The sequence below is a fragment of the Salminus brasiliensis genome, chromosome 15 (assembly GCF_030463535.1).
Source record: "Salminus brasiliensis chromosome 15, fSalBra1.hap2, whole genome shotgun sequence".
Taxonomy (NCBI): domain Eukaryota; kingdom Metazoa; phylum Chordata; class Actinopteri; order Characiformes; family Bryconidae; genus Salminus; species Salminus brasiliensis.
In genome coordinates this window covers 23,810,870-23,835,200 of record NC_132892.1, presented here as the reverse complement: position 1 = coordinate 23,835,200, position 24,331 = coordinate 23,810,870, and the positions used below count along the sequence as shown (strand labels likewise).

Sequence of the window (24,331 nt, the reverse complement as noted above, 5' to 3'; positions counted from 1 at the left end):
TGTTCTGTTTCTCCTTTTCAGCCTGAAGGAGATAGGTTGCTGTTTGGTGTGTGTGTGTGTGGTATGAACATGTGGACCTCACGTTCCTGTCTTTCGAAGCATGGTTTTGCCCGGTCATTGGTTTTACCAAAAATCCTAACAAAACACTGTGTGGAAGTTAGTGTACTTTGTGTATAGCCTAGTGCGTTCAGCAAAGGGGTGCTCTTTACAGAGCTACATTGCAGTTAACTCTTAGAAGTTTGTTATGCAAATGTTTTGGCACCCTTGTTCAAATGGCACGGGAAACTTAAAAAGGTGATGTTTTTCATCACATTTTGGAGCACAATATTTATATATTTGCATATAACAGAACATATACTTCTATAAGCTTTGCAAACAGCACCAGAACATATTATGTTCAAATATGTTCAATAAAAAAAATAAAAGTATATAAGTATATACTTAAATATACTTAAGTACCTACTATAAGTATAAAGTATTTTCTGTAGAGCAAATAACAAAATCATGGCAATTGGTCAGCGGTGTCCAAATTTTGAAATTAGCTGTAGTTACTGTACATTTTATATGACTGAATGTCCTATGTAAGTATATTGTTGGTTATGTAATGAATGAAACAAAATTTTAATCTACATTAGATTCCATTCAGTTCTAACTCTTCACTCTAACTTCTGCTCATTTTGTCTTCAACAAATACAAGATGAAACTGTCAAATTCATAATTCAAAAATCATTATAAAGTAAATCCTCTTCTGTCTTCTGGTTATCAACACAAATAAGGTATTATATAAGATATCAGCTGTAAATTTAGAATTTCCCTGTTTTAATGAGATAGGAATGTACTGTATAATATAGTTAATTAGGAGATTGCTAGTGATCATCCGTTGTGTATATAATTGGCCCTCTTTCCCCCACAAGCTTCTCAGCTTGAGACCAGCCAACATGGGCTTCTGCAGAAACATTTTAAATGAGGAGAATAGTTGAAATATGAATGAAAGTTCTCATAACACTAAACATGACATCTGTTTATGGATAAAGTCCCGCCCTTCAACAAAAAAGAGACCAGTTAGCTTGCTGGTTATGCAATGAGCAAGAGGGTCGACATGCTAGTGGAAAAGTCCCTACTTGATGTGGAGATCTGCCTGGCGATGTTTCAAAGATGGCTGTTGACTGAACAGACTTGACTTTGGGAACCATTAGCTGACTAATGGTTAGCTGAAACAAATGGGCGAGTAGTGTTCTCCTCCAAGCGTGATGTTGCATTGTGGACATTTCCAAAGGATGCAGTTGGCTGGATTCATGTGTCGTGGAGGAAGTGCTTCACCCTTCTAGTGCTGGTGGCATCGTCCTAGCAAGTTGAGATGAGAAAGGAGATGACAAAAGTAGTAATATGGACATAAATTTAGAAGATGGTTGTTATTGTGGACTATATCTAACTTCTAATCATCAAAAAGTGAGGATTGTGGACCGCTGTTTCAGTGAAGAACCCCTTTCTCTGACACTCAAACATGTTCTTAATTCACAGTCACTGCACTGTGGGGTTGTGTGAGCATGAATGTTTATAAATCTCTCACAAATGACTTGATGTTCTTTATACATGGAGCACACAGGCACAAAGACATTCATTGAATTCAAAGCAACACTGAGAACAAATGTGTGCAGTGCAGTTCTTGCTCCTCTGTTCAGCTGGGTCACGATGAAGTAGTGTAGTGATGGAAAGAGAAGATCTGTCTCTGATTCCCCCTGTCCTTTCCTCCTTCACCCTCATCCCTCCATCTCACTGACGAACCACTTCTTCTTTAGTTTTCTCACAATAACCGAAAGGGCCGCATTCATGCACATGACACTTTGTTTATAATCCCTCTCTCCTTTTCTTCCATCTCGCAGGGTTCAGTAAGGCCTCTCTTTCCATGGACGCCTCAGAGGAAAACGACGGCTACTCCAGTGCTGAGGATCCTTTGAACTCTGACCCTGAGGACGAGGGCAAGAAACTGGTGAGTGAACACACTCGAGTCCTGTCATCGGTTTCTGTCGAGTCGGATGACATTGTTTGTGGTGTGTTCAAGTGGTCCGGTTTTCCCCTCTATGGGTTGGAGCATGTATAATCAGTAGTATTAGCAGTAGTAGAAATATTATTTTCATTTGGCTAATTGTAATGGAGCAAAACTGCATTGTCTTTACCAATTGAAAGTTTACACCCTGGCCATGATTAAAATATTTAAAACCAGTGAACCACCCTATCTCTGTTAGAATAGAAGAAGTGTTGTCTATTCCACTGCTTCTCTGCTCAGAGGTAATTTTTGTGTGGACAGTGGGGTACTTCTTTGGGTTCTTCTCAATTTCTCAATTTACTACATTTACTTTCTGTGTTTGAGTCTGAATAGAATAGAACACTAATTATGTGCTAAATTTAGAGTTAATTCATCCTAAGCGCTAACAGCCCAGGAAAGCATTTGTTATAATAGCACTGCTTTATTTTGGTTGTAAATATTATAACCAGGTGTGTGTGTGTGTGTGTGTGTGTGTGTGTAGTCTCCAGGCAGGTATGTGGTAGTGGCAGATTATGATAAAGGAGGAGCTCAGGACCTCTCAGTGAAGAGCGGGGACATGGTGCAGCTCGTCCGAGAGGGCAGTGACGGACAATGGTAAAGCAATAACTGTTATTAAACTTTAGGAGTGTGGAGATCATTGTTGTGTAATTACATACTTATTACATAGTTACATTTCCAACTATTTATATTCTGTAAAAAACAAAAGGGTCTTACTACAAATATACCTTTTTTGAAGATAACCAAGAAACAATATTTTCCTCTACTTATAAAAACAAATATTAGTCTGAATAAACATTTACAATCTGCACCTTTCAGTTGTTTTAGTTAGCTATGAGTAAGAAAAAAAATACAATGATTAAAAAAAAGAGATGTGTAAAACATAGAGGTGCTAAGAAAGTTATGGGGATAATATAGTAATATTGTTATTGTATATTACTATATTAACCCTATTATTAGGTACAAAAATGATATGAGTAGAATTCCAGGCTGTGTGAAGAGATGTGTGCATACTGAAGTCACTGTTATTCAGCAGCTTTTTTGACATAAGAATCGAATTAAAGGCATATGTGTAAAGCACTTTGACATTTCATAACTAACATATTAAAAGTGTCATACAAACAGTATAAGTAAAGATTACTATTTGTAGTAGTAGTAGTGGTGGTGGTGGTGGTGGTATTAGTAGCAGTAGTAACGGTAGTAGTGGTGGTGGTGGTGGTAGTATTAGTAGTAGTGATGGTGGTGGTGGTAGTAGTAGTACTAAAGTATTAGTAGTACTGTTAGAAATAGTAGTAGTAGTAGCAGTAGGATCATGGGTAGTAGTGTTGGATCTAGTAGTATTATAAGTAGTAATAGAAGTGGGGTCGTAGTAATGGTAGTATGATTAGTAGTAATAGTAATAGAGGTAGTAATGGTAGTTAAAGCATAAGCAGTAGTATTAGCCATAGTACTGTTAGAAGTAGTGTGTGGTTTGGAAGCTTCTGTTAAGATTCCTGTTGGGTTTAAATTAGTTTCATGCAATATTCTAATAGTGTGTGTTTTGACTGTTGCAGGTTTGTACGTAACCTCAAGAACAGCAAGGAGGGCTGGGTTCCTGCTGCCAATCTGCTCACTCTGATCGGAGAGTCAAAGTCCTCACAGTCTCTCACCAGCTCAGGTAAGCCAGCACAGCCCTTACAGTGTGACGTTCTGCTCATATGTTCTTACAGTCTGGGGACATTATTGGTAATTAGGTGCTATCCTCTGTGTGTCAATGTATGGAATTTGAAATACTAAATGTCACAGAAGCTTAATCTCCATCTGCGTTTCTTTCTCTTTTTTTTTTATTGTGGGACTGCTTAAAAGCAAACAAATATGTCACTGCTCCTTTGTTGTTTCTTCTGAAATCAAGGGTTACTTTTGTTGGAGTAACTGTCTCTATTATCCAGGGAAGGCTTTCATCTCCAGCTCAATTATGGGGACTTTATACCCCTCTAGCCCACACCTGGCATTAGGCATGGTGCCGAGAGTCGTGCTTATCTGCTCCAGAAAGTCCTATTTTATTGGCAATACTTCTCTACAGAGACTAGACAAGCTGTGTATGTTTGTGCATTTGCATGCCTGTGTATGGTAATGGGTGTAACTTAAAGTACCAGTTCATTAAGAGGGGTGTCCACAAATATCTGGACATATAGTGTACTTACAGCACAATAAACATGCTTGATATGGTAAACATTAACCTTGTCCCCTGTCTGTGTAAGTCATGGTATTGGCTATGTAGGTCTTCCTGTAGGGTAGTAGAATATTTTCTTGATCATAGTGCTTTCAGAAGACAACCATAGTCTGTATGTTTTAAGTGTACTATAATAACGACTGATGTTTCTGTGTGTTATTGTTTATTAGAAGGCAGCGGATCAGGAAACTTGAGCACGTCGTCCAGCTGCAGCGAAACCTACACCAGCTTCTCTGACATCAAACCATGAGGCCACTCCTCTACAGCACCGTCTGGTGGCAACTCCTACACATTGCACTTTCTCCTGAGACAGCTCCTTCCTGTACTGTATTTAGAGCCACAATTTAAACCTATATCTGTTTGGTTAATACTCTGCTTCAGTCACACCTCTCACCTCCTCCTACTCAAGTGTGCAAAAGAGAGAAGGAAGAAGCTGGGCTTGCTGATCTTTTTTTGAGTAAATGATGGCATTATCATCTTTCCTAATAGCCTGATACCTTTGTTTTAAGAGAATAGGACACGTGTGGCCCTCAGGATCTTCAATATATCATAGTTTTAATTAAGAGCAGAGCACACAGGGGCCCGAGCATGTAAAGAAATGGCAACTGTAGCAGTCTTTGGTTACGAAAGCAAGAAGCTGTGACCATTGCACTTCCGCTTGGTTTTAAAGATTTTGCACTGAGAACGCCAGAACCGTTTGGAATGTCCTATTTTCAGGAATGGCCAATTCTCTTCCTACAATCCAGCTCCCCTCGCCAGCGTTGTAGAAGGAACACCTGAATGCACCGTTATGTAATATGGATCAAGATTGTTGGAATCGTGCCTGGTTTCTTGCTATCGAAACAACTGTGAAAATGTCCCGTCCCATTCACTGTATGTATTAATGGGGAACAGCTGTATATTTTGGGCGATTTCCTGTATGATAAGATTTGTACAGATATTATTAACTTTTACCTCATTTTCATTAAAATAACTGTGTATGTATTGTATATTAAATCATGTTTTCCACAGAACTGGATTTTGTCATTGTACCTGGATCTTGTTTGGTTTATTTGTTTTTGGTCTGCACTATTTTATGTTGTGGTCGTTGTTAATAATTGATTTTTTTATTTACGTTTTTACAGATTTTACTGTCTTACACTATGCTGTACTTTCACATATGACTGATTGAAAATGTGAAATCAAAGGCCAGTAATTAATCTATAATGCATTCACACAGTAATAAAAATCGAGTCATCACAAAGCTCCATATTTTCATCAGGACAGAAAATAACACATTTAGGCCTAAACAGCATTTACCCTGAATTTACCCCCCCCCCCCCCTATAGTTTTATCTTCCTGGTCTCCTACATCTCTATGCTGAACGCTGCAAATATTTTATATTTTAAATCACATCATGACAAAATCTACTGTATGTTTCGATATGGATGCATTCTATACGGCACATTGCCCTTGTCTTTCTCTATTTTCATACGTCATTGTTGTTATGAAGGTAAACGTGACTGCTATCTATGTATATGTGTACATATGTATTTAAGAGGTTGTATGAGTTGTATGAATTAAGAGAAATTAAGCTTGAATAAAGTCCACAGAAACTTTCTGCTTAGCTTCATTCTCTTCCTCGCCACTCAGTCAACCCTCGTTTGGTTAGGGGGCAATGCAGTACCTTTCAGTACAACTCTTGAGTGGATGCTTTACTAATGACCTATAGTTTTTGTAAGCTTCTGCATAAACTGCAGCACAAATTAATCATAATTACATTTATTATAGACATTTTTAACATTTCAGTTGTTTGCAACAAACCAATCAAACAAGTTTAAATAGCTTAACAAAACTCATCAAGCGCTTTCTCCAAATTCAATAGAAAATACAATTTCTAATGACAACTGCAGTCTCAGAATAATTCGAATCCTTTATGACAAGCATTTTACATACTAAGTGACCGCCATTTCATAATTAAGCTTGGATGTCATTGGACCTTCCAGCAAGACAATGATCCCAAGTCCACCAATGCTTGGTTTCAGAAGAAGCCCTGGAAGATTCTGTAGTGGCCATCACAATCCACTAACTTGCACGGTATAGAAAGTCTTTGGTGGGATTTGAAGAAGGCAGTTTCAGCATGCAAACCCAAGATTACCAGTTCCAGTAAAGGGAACTCTTAATACTTTAGCATACCAAGACATTTTGGACAATTGTATGCTTCCATCTTTGCGGAAAACAGTTTGGGAAAGGTCTATTTCTGTTCCAGTAACACACGTCCCACAGATACACTCCAAAATCTTGCAGAAAGCCTTCCCAGAAGAGTGGAAGCTTTTATAGCTGCAAAGGGGGCCAATTTCTTATTAATGCCCACAGATTTAGAATGGTATGTTGTATGGGATGGGATGTTCCCTAGGTCCTAGATGTCCGCTGCTGGCGTTACAGAGTGCTGTGCAGGGTTATGCAGACCATAGTGGCCTGTGTTGACTGCAGGGTAGTTCTCTGTCCAGCTTCACTCTAAAGAGCTCCCTGTTTTCTGCAAAGATGGCTGCCTCCAAGTCTTCTATTCTGCTAAGGCTACAGTGGTGTCAGAAGTGGGATGCATCCGCCAAGCTGTAAGGCACTGACCACGGCCCTTCAGCAGTGTTCTGGACATCAGTCAAGGCTACTACCTAAGAGGCAGAGGTAGAAGAGAGGGCACATAAGCTGTGCTGGGGTCAGAACTTAGCATGATGGTTCATGATGGTTCGATGTGCAAAAAAGCATCGGATATGACTACTTCTTAAATATGATCGTTAGGGTAGCATGTATGGCTTACTGTCAAAATCTACACAGCTGGCATCAAGGAAGAGAGGTCAGAACTCATCCTCAGCAGCACAACACCGCACTGAATTATGCAGTGGTCCACAACAGAGGAGATCCATGGTGAGACAGCATGCTCAGTTGCCCCAGGGTGAGCTAGAGGTGTAGAAAGAGAGGAAACCCGCCAGACGTTGTGCGGAGTCAACAGAGATAGCGAAAGCACAGAACATGGAGGACATTGTGATGGAGAAGCTAGGACAGACTGTGTCAGGCCAGGAGCCCGTACAGACTGTTAGGGAGCCCCATAAATATATGCAACGTCCTTGCAACCGCCTGGTACACCATAGCAAGCATTGCTTAACAACAATATAGCAACCTCCTAGCGGTCAGTTTGCAGTTTGCAGTAGGGAGAGTGTAATGTTTGTGGGTATTGCAGAGACAGGCACCAGAGTTCTGTATCAGTGTTGGGCCCTTTTGGCCTTGCTAACAGTAACATGAGTGGCTCTGTTTCAAACACTGCTCAGATGAGTCATGATATTTCACCCATTCACACTGTCCATGTGACTCGCCATCTTCGTGGCACTCAACCCTGTCCAACGCGATAAGAAATCGGGCTCTGACGTGATATTTTAAGGATACTGAGTCAAAGCTATGACTCATTCTCCGAGGCAGCGAGTCCTCCATTACGGAGTCTGAGCACGGCCGCATCCGGGCTACTCCCGCAGCCCCGCCCTCACTGACAGAGCGCACCAATGAGCGGCGGCGTTATTGGCGTTTCCACGAAGGCTGCTTGCGACTGATAGCAACTGGTCTGGGATCAGGCCTGTGGAACCGGACCTGTCGGAGAAAATAGGCCAATAAGTTGTCAGAACCGACCCCAGATCACCCGGAGCCAGAGCAGTTCGGGCTTAGACCATCATGTCTGCTGGCTGAAACGTATTCGCCTCGCTTAAGGGAGAAATTCAGCACTGCCTTCTTAAAAAACGGATCCTGTGCGCTTTAATTCGCTCATACGCACATTCCGCTGACGTTTTGCCCAGCATACACACACACACACACGCACACACACACACACAGACACACTGCTGGCGTGACCAGAAAAAAGGGCTGCTCGATAACACTGAAGCAGAGACAGCAGCAGCAGCAGCAGCAGCAGCAGCGAGGACTATATCCGACTGGGAGGGGAAAAGAAAGCCTCAACATAATAACAATAACAACAATAATAATTAATAAGACTCGCTGAACTGTAAGTATTAAGGCACCTTTGTAAAGCCAGTGCTAGCTATGTAAATGAACGTCGCCCTTGACGTTGGTAGATAGCTAGCTACAAACTTGACAAATGTAGATACGCTAATAGCGCAGTTCTGGAGCCGTGGGGTATTTTTTGGTTGGCTCTTTTTTTAGGGATTTGCTTTTTCGGGTTTTGTCTGAGCACAACAACAACAGCAGCAGCAGCAGCAGCAGCGGGGTCTGCATGAATGTACGGCCGGTTTGCGCATGTCCGTCTCGGTTCGGTTTGATCGCAAAGCGAAGTGTAAGTTAAATAGCGAGGCTGCACATAGGCGGAGAGAGGGAGTGTGTGTGTGTGTGTGTGAGGCTGTCCCGTCAATGTCTAGTCTGTGTAGCTGCTATGTTGGCCCCCTGTGTGTGTGTGTGTGTGTGTAAGTGTTTGGCCGTCGTCGGAGCCGTGTGCTGAATTTGAATTTTAACGGTCTTTTGTTTCGCCTTGCGCTGAAATCCCTGAACTCGCGGCCTTTACTAAGCACCAACAACATCCCCGCTTCTCGCCCCTGTAGCCGTTTAGCTTCATGGCCGTCGTGTAGCCAAGTTAACCTTACAGCTTAGCGAGTTCATTTCGGACACACTGGACGGCCACAGTTTCTAAACCCAGCTTGTTTTATGCCGTCCTCGACTGTTAGCTAGCACTAAATGCTGCACCACATTCGTAGCCTCGTAAACTGACCCCATGGTCAACCTGGTTTCTGTCAGTTCAAGTTCTAGGGCTGCGTCCCAAACCCGCATACTGCCTGAAGAGTGTGTCAGGACAGTACAGCGCCTTTAGTAAAAGACTTAGTGTGGTATTAGTGTGGTATGAACATCATAATAATAATAATAATAATCATATTAAATCAGGATACTGGATGACATTTTATTATTCGTACATTATTAGTACTAGCTAGTGGTAACGTCAAATATTGAATCATGACACTGGCAGGCATTTTTGTTATTTATGATGTGATTTTGTTTTGTTTTTGGGGGGTTGTAACAGGAAAATGCACCAGATTGTAGTAGTTTGCTCAGTAATATGGTTCAAATATATCAAATGTTGGATCATGATGGGCATTTTTATGATTCATGATTTTGTAAGATTTTTGGGGGGCTGTGAGGGAGATGCACCAGTTTTTAGTAGCTCATTAGTGTGGTTTAGACATAATAATAAATAAGACAGGATAAGACGAGCCTGTTCACATACATACACTAGTGATCAAACACACAGTGACCGTGAGCACACGTGCCCAGAGCGGTGGGCAGCCATTGCTGCGGTGCCAGGGGAGCAGAGAGGGTGAAGTGGCAACTTGCTGAGCCTGTGTATCGAACCCTCAACCCTGTCATCAGATCGCTATACTGAAAGAGATTTTAATTATGTACAATATTTGTGAGATTTAGTAGTAGGCAGTACACCTGTTTTCCAAAATCTTAACACCATATGAGTACAGGGGTTTTATTCAAGACTGATGCACTTCAGTGAAACCAGGCTGAGTACGCTGATGATATTGACGTATAGTAACAACGTTCAGTTTAGTATAGTATAGTATAAGGCTTGGGAGGCAGCTCTAGCTTCTGGCCTCTCTTAGAAATAACGTGTGGTTGTGAATAGGCCTCAGTACAGCAGTTAGTCATATAGATAGCGATGGTTTGTTTGTAGTCTGCTGACTAAGGTCTGATACCTTTTTTTTTTTTTTTTAGTCACTCTCTAATCTCCTATGATCAGGTTCAGGTAGCTGCATATCTGTGTGTGTGGTATGAATTGTCTGTGAATGTCTTCAATGCAGTCAAGCAAGTCCCCCCTCCTGAAGGCCTTGATTTGTTTATTCTCACCCCCCCAGCCCCCCACCCCCCTGCCAGTTTTCTGTGCTGGTGATTTTTTTTTTTCTCTCAGCCTCTGCTGTTTGTCAAAGGTGGAGCTTTTTGGCAAACAGTCTGTATCAGACTGTTGGTACACAACAACAGCCACACATAAGGAACTAGAGGCATGTGTGTGAGAACGTATGCTGAGCGCTGATGTGGGATCAGGTTTTGACTGGCCGAGACGGTAATAAATCCACTTAAACATAAGGAAGCTGATCGTGGACTGACATATGGGAGGAAATCTGTATGTCTGTGACGCCTGATCTTGGGCCCTGAGTTCAGACCTCTTGTGATTTGATAGCTGGAGGAATATACAGTATATAATGAAGTTGTAGTTACTGTTCAGGTGCTTCTCCTAATGACTGTTTACAGTGATCCTTGTCTGGGATATGTAGGAATTCAGGCAGCGCTGTAATTAATAACACGAGAACTGCAGAGGTCTTATTTGCTGCTATGTTGTTGCTTGCACACACAATCATTGTCAGAGTGATTCTGCCCAATGTTTGAATAGTACAGTTTGGAGAAGAATGGCCTCATGGGAATTGTAGTCCTGTGATCAAGAATGGTGGGAATGTAGTAGTCAGGGTACTACATGACACAGATCATAACCTCGCACCAATCACTTTAATTATTGGTTTCAGTACAGAATATTTAAAGTGGTTGCTTTACCTTTGAGGCCTACCTAAATGCGTCCACATGAGTCAGCTGAGGTTAGCCAGCCTCTTGCCTAGAAGTGGGTGAACTGTATTTTGGCAACGTAACCATAACAAGGGAGTGAATCTGCTCTCCTCTTGACTATAGAGAAGGTCTACAGGGTATTAAGAGTGGTCTGGCCGGGGTTGCATGATCAAAGTGCCCGGCTCTTGGCAGGCAAAGGGAAATCTTTGTAAGACAGGGGAGGGCAAAATGGGGCAATGATCACACGCACACACACCATTCTGGGGTTCTCGCCTCACAGGATTACCAGTCACAAGTTAGGCCATGTCCGCTTTCAGGAGCAGTCTGGGTGAAGTTTTTCCACATGAAGTGTTTCATGTATTATAGCTGTATCTAAACTTTTGTTGCCTCAAGCTTGTTGAGCTGACTAGGAGAACTTTTAAGGTGCTCTTCTATATAAAGAATTGCACTAGGGGCATGGTGATATGCTATCTTTATTGGGATAAATTGTGGCACAATGTGCTTTTCTGATTGTATCCAGAGTATCGTTTGTACTTCCAGGACATTAAACAACTGCTTATACACTATATGGACAAAAGTATTTGGACACCTGCTCATTTATTATTTCTTCCAAAATCAGGCGTATTAAAATAAAAACCAAGGAAGGCTTTCCGCTAGATTTTAGAGCATTGCTGTAATGATTTGATTGCATTCTGCAACAAGATCGTTAGTGAGGTCAGGCTGATCGATTATCACCACCTGCCCTAGTTCCCCAACTCCCCAACATATCCCCAAAGTATTGGATGGATCACCATAATTCCAGAGAACACCGTTCCACAGCTCGATGCTGGGGGGCTCTATACCTCTCTAGCCAATGCCTGTCATTAGGCATGGCTCATGTTTATCTGGTCCAGAGAGTCCTATTCTTTTGGCAGTATTTCTCTACAGGGACTAGACAAGCTGTGTGTGCATTTGCACATCTCTGTCAGCAATGGGTGTGACTTAAAGTAGCTTAATATATTCATTTGAAGGGGTTTCTACAAACCTTTAGTGTATCATAAAAAAAGACAGATCTTGGTCTTCCGGCGTATATTAGCAGCATAAACAGCATAATGGCAAGCATCTGATTGGATGTCAGTCCATTAGGCCTTTATTTTATTTTATTAGTATGTTTTGCTCATTCTGACAGTTATATGGGATTATATATTATTATTAGTTGTAGTAGTATTGTTATGTAAATGTTATTATAGTCATATGGGCTGGACAATATGCAGCTTGTTAATCATTTCCTTAATATTGGGCTTTGAATTACTGATACTGATCATAGAAAGCTTCAGTATGGGAATGAGTCTAACCATATGTAATGTTTTACTTGTGTTCTGAGAACCTCCTGACCAATCACAGTCCCAAACTGCTGTTTTGATAAAGGTATTCATAGTACATCATAATGTACTAGCAAAAGTACATTATTTTGGTCAAAATAATGCAGGCTTATCTTAATCTGCATTACGTTATTGATTCACAAGAGCATTTTAATGTGTCAGGCATATCACACTCACAGTACACCACAGTATAATGGCATTACCAGTATTGTTCTCTGTATTATACAGTCCTACACATGTACGTGTTTGTTTTTTAAAATAGTTTTAGTTAACCTCAGTGTGGCCACAATAATTAAGCATACATATTTTCAAATAAGTGTGTTTAATCTCTGTGAAAGTCCACAAATAACACCTTACTATGTGTAGTAGTATGATGCTGTATGATGCTTAATCATTGTATTAGGATAAGCTGTCTTATAGTAAGAGTGATAATCTTAGGAATTTCATTGCCATTACAAATCTGAGGTATTTCTAGTGGCTGATGTGTTGAAGTGAATCACTGTCACTGAACAACCATGAACACACATGCATTAACCTTTCTTTTGTCTAAATGACAAAAAACTAGGACTCGGGCAGTATTACTGATCTGATGATTATTTGGACAAATAATTTAGTAATTAGTCAAACTGTACAACAAACCATGCATCACCTTTCAGAGATTCCAGAATACTGTACTAGATAAAAGCATAACTAAGAGGCCTTTTAGGAAGAGGATAGGAATGGGTGTGTCATTGAGGCGTACAGTAAAAATCACTGGTACAGAATTTAAAGCATGCATTAGTATTTTGCTGGTGTCAATGAATCGTTGTTTTATTGAGTTTTTAAGCTAAAAATAATCAATTGATCAATTGAGTAGATTCAAGGTTTTACAAGACCAGGCCTGAGAGTCTTAGTTTTGTCTATGCATTATTGGTTGGTTGTTGGTAAACTCCCCTTTCAACCTGAAATAAACTCAGGCTTCTATTTTCTTCTGTTGTCTTGACAACCGTGTGAACGCCTTTAGCCGAGCTGTCTTTGTTGAGGGGGGCTTAATAACATGAATTCCCTAAGGGTATTTGCCCACAAGCAAGCACAGTGACCCATATCTAACCCCTTTCTCCCTCTTTCTTCCATCCACCCAGGTTCTGAAGAGTGAGAGAGAGAAAGAGAGAGAGGGACAGATTGAGAGAGACTCTAGGCCACAACCATGCCGCTGTTTGGTAAATCCCACAAGAGTCCTACGGACATAGTGAAGGCACTCAAGGATAACCTGTCCATTCTGGTGAAGCAGGACAAGAAGACAGAGAAGGTAAGGTCAATGACAGTTGGACTGGTGGTGATGCTGAGAACATTGAAAGTATGCTAGCATCCGATTATTTGCATCTTACAAATGTAGTCTAGTCATTGAAGTAGTGCTGGGCAATATAACGTGTTTATTATTATCATACATTTCTTTACAATATGCTACAATAGGATTTAGAGGGTTTTTTTCTGGATATTTTTAGGACTAGAGTGATTGTGTTCCTTTACAAATAGAGTATAATTAGCTAGTCCTGTTAATTGGATTTTGAACAGAGCAGAGTTTGTTGTGGAATGGAGAGAATCTTTGTATTTCCATATTTGCTCTTTCCCCCCCAAATAGTTTGAATCTAGCTGTTATATTTATCATAGTGTCATTACAATAATAACCCCCCCCCTTCATCTTTGTTGCCATTTATCATGATATTACATTTATGCTATATTGCCCACCTGTGCATGAGTCTAAATACATGATTGGATGGGAGGCAGTATTATTTATTTGTTAATTTATTTCAATACATTTGTATGATTTTATTTTTTCTGCTAATACTGATATCACAGAAGGTTCAAAAATATAGTCAAAGCAGGTAGCTGTGAGCAGCTTATTCAGTGTCATTATTTCTATGACATTACAGAATGAATTACATAGTTACATAGTTTAAAAAAAGACAACATGGCAAATATATGACTATTTCCACAAAATCAGACTGTATGCATGGTAACTTTTATTGAATTTGAATGATAAAATCTCTTTCTACATTTGTGTTTGTAAGTAACAAAAATATGAACAGACTCAACAGAATCTACACTCCTAATTGCTTATTCAGCTATTATTGAAATACTCCCAGGGGTGAATAAAGTCTAGAGGTGAGCAATGTGTTTATCTTATTATGATAAATACTTTCATTAGTATAATAAAAAAAAATCATTCAAAAAAAAAACAACAAAAAAAAACTCATTTAGCTCTCTGAGTACCTCCCTGATACAATGTTTCACGCAAACACGTCACTGTAATGAAGTACGTCCTATGATTTCTGATTCAGACTGACTTGAACTTTAAAAAGGTTCTTCTACTTACGTCTTATGTACAAAAATAATCTGTTAAGAATTGTTGAATCATTTATTAAAAGGTTTCTTTGAGAACAAAAAGTGGGCTTTCTATGAATCACTTAAAGAAAGGATTGTGTTTGAGGGTGTAGCATGGCCGAATAGTGTGATTATATTATGATGCTGTAATATAAAACATTTTCTTGTTCTTGATGCTTATAGGGAGGTTCTCTCCCATTATTCACCATGTTAGCAATGTCGGCTGTATTTGACCTGACTATCTACGTGTTTTATGTGGCCATTTGAGACAGAGTTGGTTCACAAATGGTACAAAATGTTTTTATGCAAATCGCCCATTTCGCAATATTTGTCTTTGTTGAGTCTGAGCCAAAACATTAATGGAATGAATAATATTGATTATCTCATTACAACAGCACATGTCAAGGTCGGGAATGTATGCTATATGGACAAAAGTATTGGGACATTTATTGTTTCTTCCTAAATCAAGGATATTAAAAAGAGTTTGTCTTGCTTTAGTTGGAGTAACTGTCTCCACTGTCCAGGGAGGAAGGCTTTCTCCTAGATTTTGGAGCATTGCTGCGAAGATTTGCATTCAGCAACAAAGGCATTATTTTAGCTCATATCAAAATCATTGGATGCAACACTGTTCCACTGCTCCACAGCTCAGTGCTGGGGGGCTTTATACCCCACTAGCCAACAACTGGCATTAGGCATGGTGCCAAAAGTTTAATGTTTATTTGCTCCAGAGATTCCTATTCCTATTGTATAGGCAATGCTTGTCTACAGGGACTGGACAAGATGTGTGTGTGTGTGTGTGTGCATTTGCACATCTGTCAGCGATGGGTGCAGCTTAAAGTAACTTAATTTATTAATTGGAAATTGGATGTCGACAAACATTTGGAAATGTATGTTAGTAACTGGACAGTCGGTTCTTGTAGTCGACTTGTTAGATGAAATGGTCAGGTATGGTCAGACATGAAGACCTGAGTAATGGGGGCCAAAATGTCATGGCCAGATGACCGGGTCAGAGCATCTCCAAAACATGCTCCACAGGCACCTGGGATCATTGCAGATGTATCTCTATATTTAATCTTGACACAGAGCCACTTTCCTTCAGCTTTTTCCATCCTAGAGTGTACCTGTAACATTGTACTATCAGACTGACCATCTAGGTGCTAGGTGCTGTCTGCTAGGCTTTGTTCCAGTACTAAGAAGAAGCTCCTTCTCTGCTTAGCTCAGGTTCTCCACTAGCACTTTTCTAACAGAGTTCACACAGTCTAGACCAGAGATGTGTGTGATGTTTTTACAATGGGTATAACCCCAGGCTCATCCTCACTAACAGCCAGGGGGCTTTTAATGATGGAGGCTGTCTTTAATAGGCTGTAAACTACTAATTTTACATAACTTTTTATGTATTTAAAATGTTGTAGTGGAACAGGTCCTTAACATATAAATGTTGAATGTAGCATTTTTTTAAGCTTGCATTGCTCATGTTTCTAAACCTTTATTTTATTTTATTATGGCCACCTAATAGCATGTTTTACTGATCACTATCATATATGGATCTCCTAAGAAGTGTTGTAGCTAACTAGGCCAGCTTGGAGTGTGTTTTTTTTTTTTTTAGTGCTTCAGTCTTGAGACGCTTAAGAATATCCTCTTTATATTAAGATTTCAAATGGGAAATGGGAAGTATCCACTCTGGACCTTATTGCAAGCTCCAAAATGAAGATGCATCTTGCTTTGAAGCGTCTTGTTCTGAGGGAAGTACTGTGTTGTGCTCTCAGTACCATCTTCATTTGACTGCTATCACTGTTGGAATACAAAGAGCTTTTGTGAAGCATGTTTTGTTGTCCCTGTAGTAGAAGACTTTCAAAAGACTTGTTAGCCCTGAGTTAAGTGTTTCCTTGAGGAACTGCTTACACATGACCTGTTTGAGGAAGCTGTCTGTCCAAAGGCTTTCTCAAAACTGAACTAGTTGATATTTAGCAGTGTTAGTGCTGTTATGTTTAGTAGCGCATATTCTGACCTACTCTCTAAGCTTCTGTAGATTACCGAAAAGGGTAACATGTTTAAACCACGTTTAAAAGGCTCCTTATAGCACCGTCTACAAAAGCTTTTCCAGTCCAGTCAGATCAGATGGTTCTTTAAAATAAAATAAATAAATAAGTAAATAAATAAATAAATATATTCAGTTAAATTCAAGTAAAATTTACCCTCTCAGAAATTAGCAGTTAGTTATCAGTTTGATGTTGATGATGATGAAGATTTTAAACTTAAGGTATCTTTTCCAGTACAATACAGAGACTGCACAAAAATGATATGTAGTTCTCATTTTATAAGTCTCTTGTTCAGAGACTGTTCAGTTAAAACATTTTTTATTGTTTTGGCCGTTTAGAAAAATGTTTATTCAATATCAGTGTTATTTGTCAATTATTGTTAGCTGGTGTTTGGTTATTAATATAATAGATTATTATAGTTATTAATATAATCAATGACTAAATGTCTTACAAACAGGCTGTTATTAAATGTTAATGTTCTGTAATTTGTCCAGTTAAAAACCTTATAAAACCATATAATCGTTTTTTTTAGAAACAATGGAAGTCTGGTTCTTTTTTTGTTGTTTTTTTTAAAGTAAATGAATCTGCAGATGATTTCAGACTTTTGAGATGTTCAGTGTAGGGTGCATGTCTGGACAGTAGAGGAATAAAGTAGATTGTGTAGAGAAGGAGGGAGATGGCAGGGAGGTGAAAGTGTCACTCTGCTGTCTGACCTTCTGTTCATTTGCAGATGCTCGCTAAGGCACAGATTTCTGAACCCCTAAGCTAGTCCGTCTGATGTTGGTCCCAAGTCTGGATTGTTGGCAGCATGATTCATTTACATTAGATTAATGTTCTTCACCATAGTGGAAATTAGTCTTTGTGGAATATTGGAAAATAGCCTACATACAACAGAGAGAAACTTATGCATATACCTACATAACCTGCACACACTAAATGGACAAAAGTATTGGGACACATTTCTTAGTCATTCCATTCAGGTGTTTCATTTAGTCCCATTAGCCATGCAGTCTGCCTTTACACACATTAGTGACAGAATGGGTGGTTCTGAAGAGCTCACTGGATTCCAAGGTGGTACTGTAATAGGATGCCACCAATGGATTGGTGAAATTTCTTCCCTCCTAGATAATCCACTATTAACTATGAGTGCTGTTCTTGACCATGTGAACTCAGCCATAGGAGAGTCGACCATGTAAAGTTATGTGCTGAGGAATATAGTGTATACAAGTGTCCAAAGCTCCGCTGACCCAGTAATTGCAGAGCTCCAAATCTGCTGTTAGAGCTCCAAAAGGAGACCAACACCATATTAATGCCTATGGATTTAGAATGGGATGTCACAAAAGCTGGTATGTAGGTGGAATGAGTAGGTGTCCCATTAGTTTTGTCCAATATAGTGTATTTGTGGCATGGTAGATTTATATTATTTATATTATAGTTATTTTAGTTTGTAAATAATGTATAGTAGTAACTTAATGAAATTTGGTAATTTCCAAAGTTAAGAGGGTTTACCTCTCCTTTTGTTCTGTGTTAAAATCACCATAATGTACAGTCTGTTGTGGCTTATTGGTTTCTTTGTTTTTTTTGTTTTTTTTAAATAAACCTTCAATCACCTGAACCACTCTGTTATGTTAAAATATAAATTATTCTTTTAAACAGGCATAGATGATTGGCTGTTGACATTTTTTCCTGTAAGAGGAGAAGCATGATTGGTATCCATCTGCCTTTATTACAGCTGTCAGTTACATGTCTGTGTGTGTGTGTGTGTGTGTTGTAGGCATCAGAGGAGGTGTCTAAATGTCTGGTTGCGATGAAGGAGATCTTGTATGGCACCAATGACAAAGAGCCACATACGGAGACAGTGGCCCAGCTGGCCCAAGAACTGTACAACAGTGGTCTGCTCATTTCACTCGTGGAGAACCTGCAGGTCATTGACTTTGAGGTCAGTTGCTGCACTTCTTCCCCAACGTTTGATTTGGGTTTTCCCTCCAAACCTCCGAATCCAAAGAATCCAAATATTTCCAGTGTCATATAAAACTGTCATGGATTCAAAGAAGAGCAAGATGGCAGCTATTGCCTACTTAGAAAGTTGTTTGATGTTAATGACTAAGATCAAACAAGGGAAAAAGCTTCAAGTTACTAACTCTTAACTTATTCAGACCGAGCAAATTGTCTACAGGTGTGAAAACAAACACATTTAGTCTTGTCTATGTTCTGCATACAGGATTTCAGCTTGTGTTGGGGCTATTTCTATGAGTTCCTGTGAGTTAACCATTCACAGTGCCAAAAGAGGCTTGTCTAAATACAATAGACATTTTTGGTTTGCAGTAACTTTAAGGTATTTATGACTAGTTAAAAAGACTAGTTAGCTGTTTAATCCAGGTATCTTTTATGTACTTGTTTGTGTAGGGTAAGAAGGACGTGTGTCAGATCTTTAACAACATCCTGCGCAGGCAGATCGGCACCCGTAGCCCCACAGTGGAATACTTCTGCTCCCATCAGGAAGTGCTCTTCATCCTGCTTAAAGGGTAAGACATGGGACATCACAGTGGTCACTTCAGTTCACTTCAGTACAGCTTACCTGCTTCACTTCACTGACTATATTTCTACATTCAAAAGGTGCTGTAATGGTTTTCCTGCCTCTGCAGGTATGAGACTCCTCAGGTGGCGCTGAACTGTGGCATCATGCTCCGCGAGTGTATTCGACATGAACCGCTTGCCAAAATCATTCTGCACTCTGAGCACTTCAATGACTTCTTCAGCTACGTAGAGATGTCCACATTCGACATAGCCTCAGACGCTTTCGCTACCTTCAAGGTGGGAAAAAAAATCCAAATAGAATTTAGTTATTTATTGTGAGAGTGTCACAATTTTAGTTTTATTCAGTTCCTTAATCCCATTCTTTTCTTTTCCTTCACAGGACCTTCTTACAAGACACAAGGTTCTAGTGGCAGAATATTTAGAACAGAACTACGATGCAGTAAGTATACCATTGCATCTCCATTTTTGCCATTGTTCACTTTTTTTTTTAAATAATGTGATAGTTGTTCTTTAGATTGTGTTAAAATTTGATGAAAAATGGACCAACAGAAATGCTTCAAAATTACTTGGAATTACATTTTTACATTGACTTCCATTGAAAGTTAGAAGGTTTTGGCTTCTCCTGTAAAGCTGCAATTTTGGAGAGCAATGCTGTTTGATACAGTTTATTGAAGTATTATGGGTATATATTATAGTTGGGTGTGTATTAGAGTTGCCGACATGCTCACATGTACAATTGATCAATGGATACGAAGTAATCTTCATTTAAAAAGGCTATTATTTGTGGCCTTGAATAAAACCTATTGAGAGAGTCCAACTCTCTATTTTGCGCATGGTTTTGTGTTCCAGTAAGTTGCCAGCTGTTGTGCTGTATGAACCAATGTGTGTTTGTCTCTGCAGGTCTTTGAGAACTATGAGAAGCTGCTGCACTCTGAAAACTATGTGACAAAGAGGCAGTCATTGAAGGTGTGTGTTCTGCAGTGTCTCATAACATAAGTTAAAAAGGAACTGGTCTGTGTTAGCCTTCACTCTCCCTGTCACTGAAATATGTGTCTGTGTGTGTTTGACAGCTATTGGGAGAGCTCCTCCTGGACAGACACAACTTCACTGTGATGACGAGGTACATCAGCAAGCCGGAGAATCTCAAGCTCATGATGAATCTACTGAGAGACAAAAGCCCCAACATCCAGTTTGAGGCGTTCCATGTCTTTAAGGTAAAAAGCCTGTGTGTTCTGTTTAGTTTTGCTTTGGTTAGATTGCGAAATCTTTCATCTTGGACTTAAATCCTGGGCTTTTATTGAGTTACCTCAGAGTGATAGTTTGGCAAAAGGTCTAATTTACACAGTCTTCCTCCTAAGCCAGGTTTACACTACATGACCTTTAAAAACAAGGTTTTAAAACTGAGCATTTCTCATTTAATGTCAGTTCTTCTCAGACTGTCTTTTTGTCAAAAGTTTACACATTAGATACAAAGACAGGACATGGCACACAACCAGTGTGTCTGTTGCAAAGGCAACAATTTTTTATCATAAGACAAAAACCAAAGATGGAGCTGGATATGTTGAACCTCTCAGGTCTGGTTTGCACAAACATGACACAAAAGAGCCATCACTCACGGGCTTCTAATAAGCAACACATGCCTACGATCTGACTTAAAATGAAGGTATTCTGCTGAAGGTACCGCCATGATTATGAACTTTCCACTGGTCATGTGCCTTCCTTCCTGCACATTTCTAGAAATACTCCAGACTAAAAATATAGTAATACAAAGTCATTGCTACCACTCTACCAGATGCATCTCTCAACCTCAAAAATCACTAGAGTTTGAAAATTGTTTGGAAGGGATAAATCATGGACTAAAATCTGGCTACAAATTGTGCAGTGTGACTGACATTGCCCTTGATCAGCCAAGAGATGTTGGTGTCTAAAGTTACATTTTCTTTTTGTTTTTTATTAAGTTAATGTTCAAGGAAGTTCATACCCCGGCAGTTAGCACTGTGTGTGTTTTCTGACAGATATACTATTGACATATATATTAAAAACAGCATTAATTATTAATAAACTTTAAGGTGACCACTGTTTCTCTTCAGTAGTAGGGATAGTTTAATAAATCTTGAGCCAGGGCCTTCAAGTGTTGCAACTGTCTAACTGCGTGCACGATTGGCCTCCCCACCACTCGCGAGTTGTTAGAATGTTAGTTTAGGCCATTAGTGTTCTCCATTAGTGTTCTCCTCCAAGTCTGTTCAGCTGATTGAAAAAAATTAAACAGTAAAAAATATCTGGCTTCATGAGTCTTGAGGGAAGAACATGTCTCATGAAGCATTGCATAGTATGGCAGCATTGCATAGCTTTGCATAAATATGTACTGGTTAAGTGCCACCTAGTGGATGGGATGAGGGCCTTTTACAAGACCTGGTTGGAATTCTATCACCATGTTCCATGATACAGTAAAAACATTTTTAATTGTTTAAGTGCCCAAAAAATGTATCTTGAACTCTATGAACTCCATTGATCCATAAAGCATCTCTACACACCTTGTTTGCTCTCTCTGCTGTGAATGTTAAAGATTTATTTTTTATTATTATTTTCCTTTCTCAGGTGTTTGTGGCTAATCCTAACAAGACACAGCCAATTGTAGATATCCTTCTGAAGAACCAGACGAAACTTATCGACTTCCTTAGCAACTTCCAGAAGGACCGCACGGACGACGAACAGTTTAACGATGAAAAGACGTACCTCATCAAACAGATACGAGACTTAAAAAAGCCAGCCTCCTAAACCTTAGCTAGCAGTCGCGTTGATAAGCACCTCATCTTTTTACTGAGGAAAAACAAATGAAAAAAAATCACAAAAATCTATTAACAGTAATAATTCTATTTAAAATCTTCAAACATTTGTCTTTTCTTAGTCACGAAGCTCGCGAATGATAGTTTTCCATCACTGACAGTTACTTTCTTTTTCACTTTCTTTCATGAACATTTTCTGTTTGTGTGCCACAGTAGGATGTTTAAAAAACATAAAACAAAAAGCAACCAATTTTGTTTCAGGAAGAACCAAAGGTTGTAGTAATCTCAGCAGAAGTGGGTGAGTCAGGACCTAAGAGAACGCTTCACAGTTTAGTTTTTTTTTTACCTTCTGATTAGTGTTAAATTCTTACCACCTTCACCACTCCAAATACTGTTCAAACACCCACAGTTCTGGCATGCTTAAGAAAGAGTTCTTGTACATTATGTAGACGATACCGGTAGTTGACTTGTAGGAAGGGAGGTTGCATTCCCCAGTTATTTATGAAGCTCTGATTGTTGAGTTTTAGAACTCCTTCTGTATTTAGAGACTTCGATCCTGCATTCCTTTTTCTTTTTCTACTCTTGCTTCTGTTTTTTCCTTCCTTTCCACTGATGCTGTTAGCTATTTCTCCCTCCCGCACCTGTACGGCTTACTGCTGACTCGGAATTTGTTTGATTTATCAAAAAATATATTGATCATGTAATCCCCTTTTAGTGTTTTTAAATAATTATTTTTAAGAATGATTTGATTTTACCAGTATTTTTATTATTAGGTTTCTGCCATGAAAGCGCAGTTAATCTTAATGTGTGCTTTAGTAATATATAGACCTAACCTTTTATTTTCTTTTTTGAGTTATCATTTATGTTTGCAAAAACAGGGCGTGTAATCTTTTTCTCATTTTCTATTTCTACTTGACATGTTTACCTATCATGTGTTTAAAAAACAGAAAAAAAGAAGAAGCTGGTTTTAGTCTGAAAGTGGGTGCCATGTTAGTGAATAGAAAAAAAAGTACTTTGGCACTTTCTGTAGTATCTTCTTTTGCAGTGAATGGAGAGGGAGTACAGACAAATTCCCTTCTACAGGCGTAGGTCTCTTCTGTACTATAGTACAAGTAGATGCAGCTATAGTATTTTGGTAGTACTGTAGTGCATTCAGTGCTATAGTCGTCCTGTAGCAGGTTTAATAGCCTCCTATAGGATCCATGTAGTAGCCTACTATAGTATGTTCTATACTTTAGTATCTCACTAATACTATTGTACAATTTTACGTTGTAGTACACCTGCAGTACTCGAGTCATTTTTGTACTATAGCACGTCTATAGTACTACGGTATTCTTCTGTTCAGTAGCCGTTCTTTTAGCTCTTCATTGTGATTTCGGCAGACGGCGATTAGGATCTAAGCTGATACACAGTCGAGGACACGAACGTACAAAACAGGTGCCTTTTGTTGTGTTTAATTGTGTTTCTTTTTTCCCTTGTTTTTGTATTTTATAAAAAAAAAAAACAGATCTTTCTTAGGGGGAGCTTAATTTTGTTTGTTTTATTTTGATCATTTTAAGGAAAATATGTTCTAGTCGAGCATATTTGAATCGATTAAGCAGTGAACCTCTTTAACTCACTATATTTGAGTTACGCTGATGAAGAAGACTTTTAGTTTCATTCTTTGCAGCTGCAGTTGATTGATTCAGTTGTATGATTGTCTGTGATCTAACCATTAGAGTAGGCGGATCAAGTGGGGAAACGTATGCTGAGGTGGTCTTTGACCCATGTTATCACACATAACCTGCCAATTATGTGAAAATTAATGTTATGTTTATATATATATATAAATGCTGATCTTTCCATTGTTATGGAGTTCTCTGAGGTTTTGAGTTTGATTATGACAGTTTTGTCCTAGGAAACAAAAAACAACAAACAAAACGGAAAAAGTGGACCGGAATTCATTGGGAAGCAATGCCCCAGCTTATTCATTGCCAAATCTTTATTGAGATGAAGAAATCCAAACCGTCACACTGTTTGCTTCCCTTCCTCGCGGTTTGAGTGCATTAACAGCTCAGATTGAGTGCAGGCTTTTTCAGTATTTCGCAATGTACAGCCAACCATGGAACGTGTAAGCCCTTACGAGGGTAACCATTTAAATATAGTAATGCATCTGAGCCAAATTTATCAAGTATCTTCACACTTTCATATGTAACAAAGAAATTGTAGTTCAGCCTAAATAAAAATGAGCTACCTTATCAAAACTGAAATCGTTTCCCATGCCACACATGGTTGCATCCTTCCTTCTTAAATGCTAATTGTACCATATCGCCAATAAAGGAACATCCAAGCATTATTTTCAGTCATCTTCGTCTTTTGTGCATGTAAAAAGTGCGTTGGTTCACTGATAAAACCCTCTT

At 39.2% G+C, this 24,331-nt stretch overlaps 2 protein-coding genes across 12 annotated transcripts in view; both read left to right on the top strand.

Annotated features, from left to right (window-relative positions):
* The window catches only part of mcf2la (mcf.2 cell line derived transforming sequence-like a), a 101,535-nt gene extending 95,681 nt beyond the window's left edge, over positions 1-5,854 (top strand). For 10 of the 11 annotated variants that reach the window (XM_072657432.1, XM_072657433.1, XM_072657427.1 and 7 more), the window contains 4 exons: positions 1,884-1,990; positions 2,529-2,641; positions 3,598-3,701; positions 4,427-5,854. In XM_072657432.1, coding sequence (XP_072513533.1) covers positions 1,884-1,990; positions 2,529-2,641; positions 3,598-3,701; positions 4,427-4,506 — 404 coding nt within the window. In that variant the 3' untranslated portion in view covers positions 4,507-5,854. The remainder of the gene's footprint in view (positions 1-1,883; positions 1,991-2,528; positions 2,642-3,597; positions 3,702-4,426) is intronic. The other variant, XM_072657428.1, reaches the window with a different exon arrangement.
* Positions 5,855-7,933: 2,079 nt separating this feature from the next.
* Positions 7,934-24,267, top strand: cab39l (calcium binding protein 39-like). Its single transcript, XM_072656659.1, has 9 exons — positions 7,934-8,283; positions 13,327-13,493; positions 18,383-18,547; positions 19,015-19,133; positions 19,254-19,422; positions 19,526-19,585; positions 20,047-20,112; positions 20,217-20,360; positions 21,745-24,267. Exons 2-9 carry the CDS (start codon positions 13,392-13,394, stop codon positions 21,922-21,924), a joined length of 1,005 nt encoding a protein of 334 aa, XP_072512760.1. The 5' UTR covers positions 7,934-8,283; positions 13,327-13,391; the 3' UTR covers positions 21,925-24,267.
* The last annotated feature ends 64 nt before the right edge of the window (positions 24,268-24,331 follow it).

Bases quoted from the DNA above. Each gene is read 5' to 3' on its own strand.
- cab39l (XM_072656659.1), top strand. From the start codon at position 13,392: ATGCCGCTGTTTGGTAAATCCCACAAGAGTCCTACGGACATAGTGAAG. The intron at 13,494-18,382 runs GTAAGGTCAATG...TGTGTGTTGTAG, and splicing joins AGGACAAGAAGACAGAGAAG to GCATCAGAGGAGGTGTCTAA. The intron at 19,134-19,253 runs GTAAGACATGGG...CTGCCTCTGCAG, and splicing joins CTCTTCATCCTGCTTAAAGG to GTATGAGACTCCTCAGGTGG.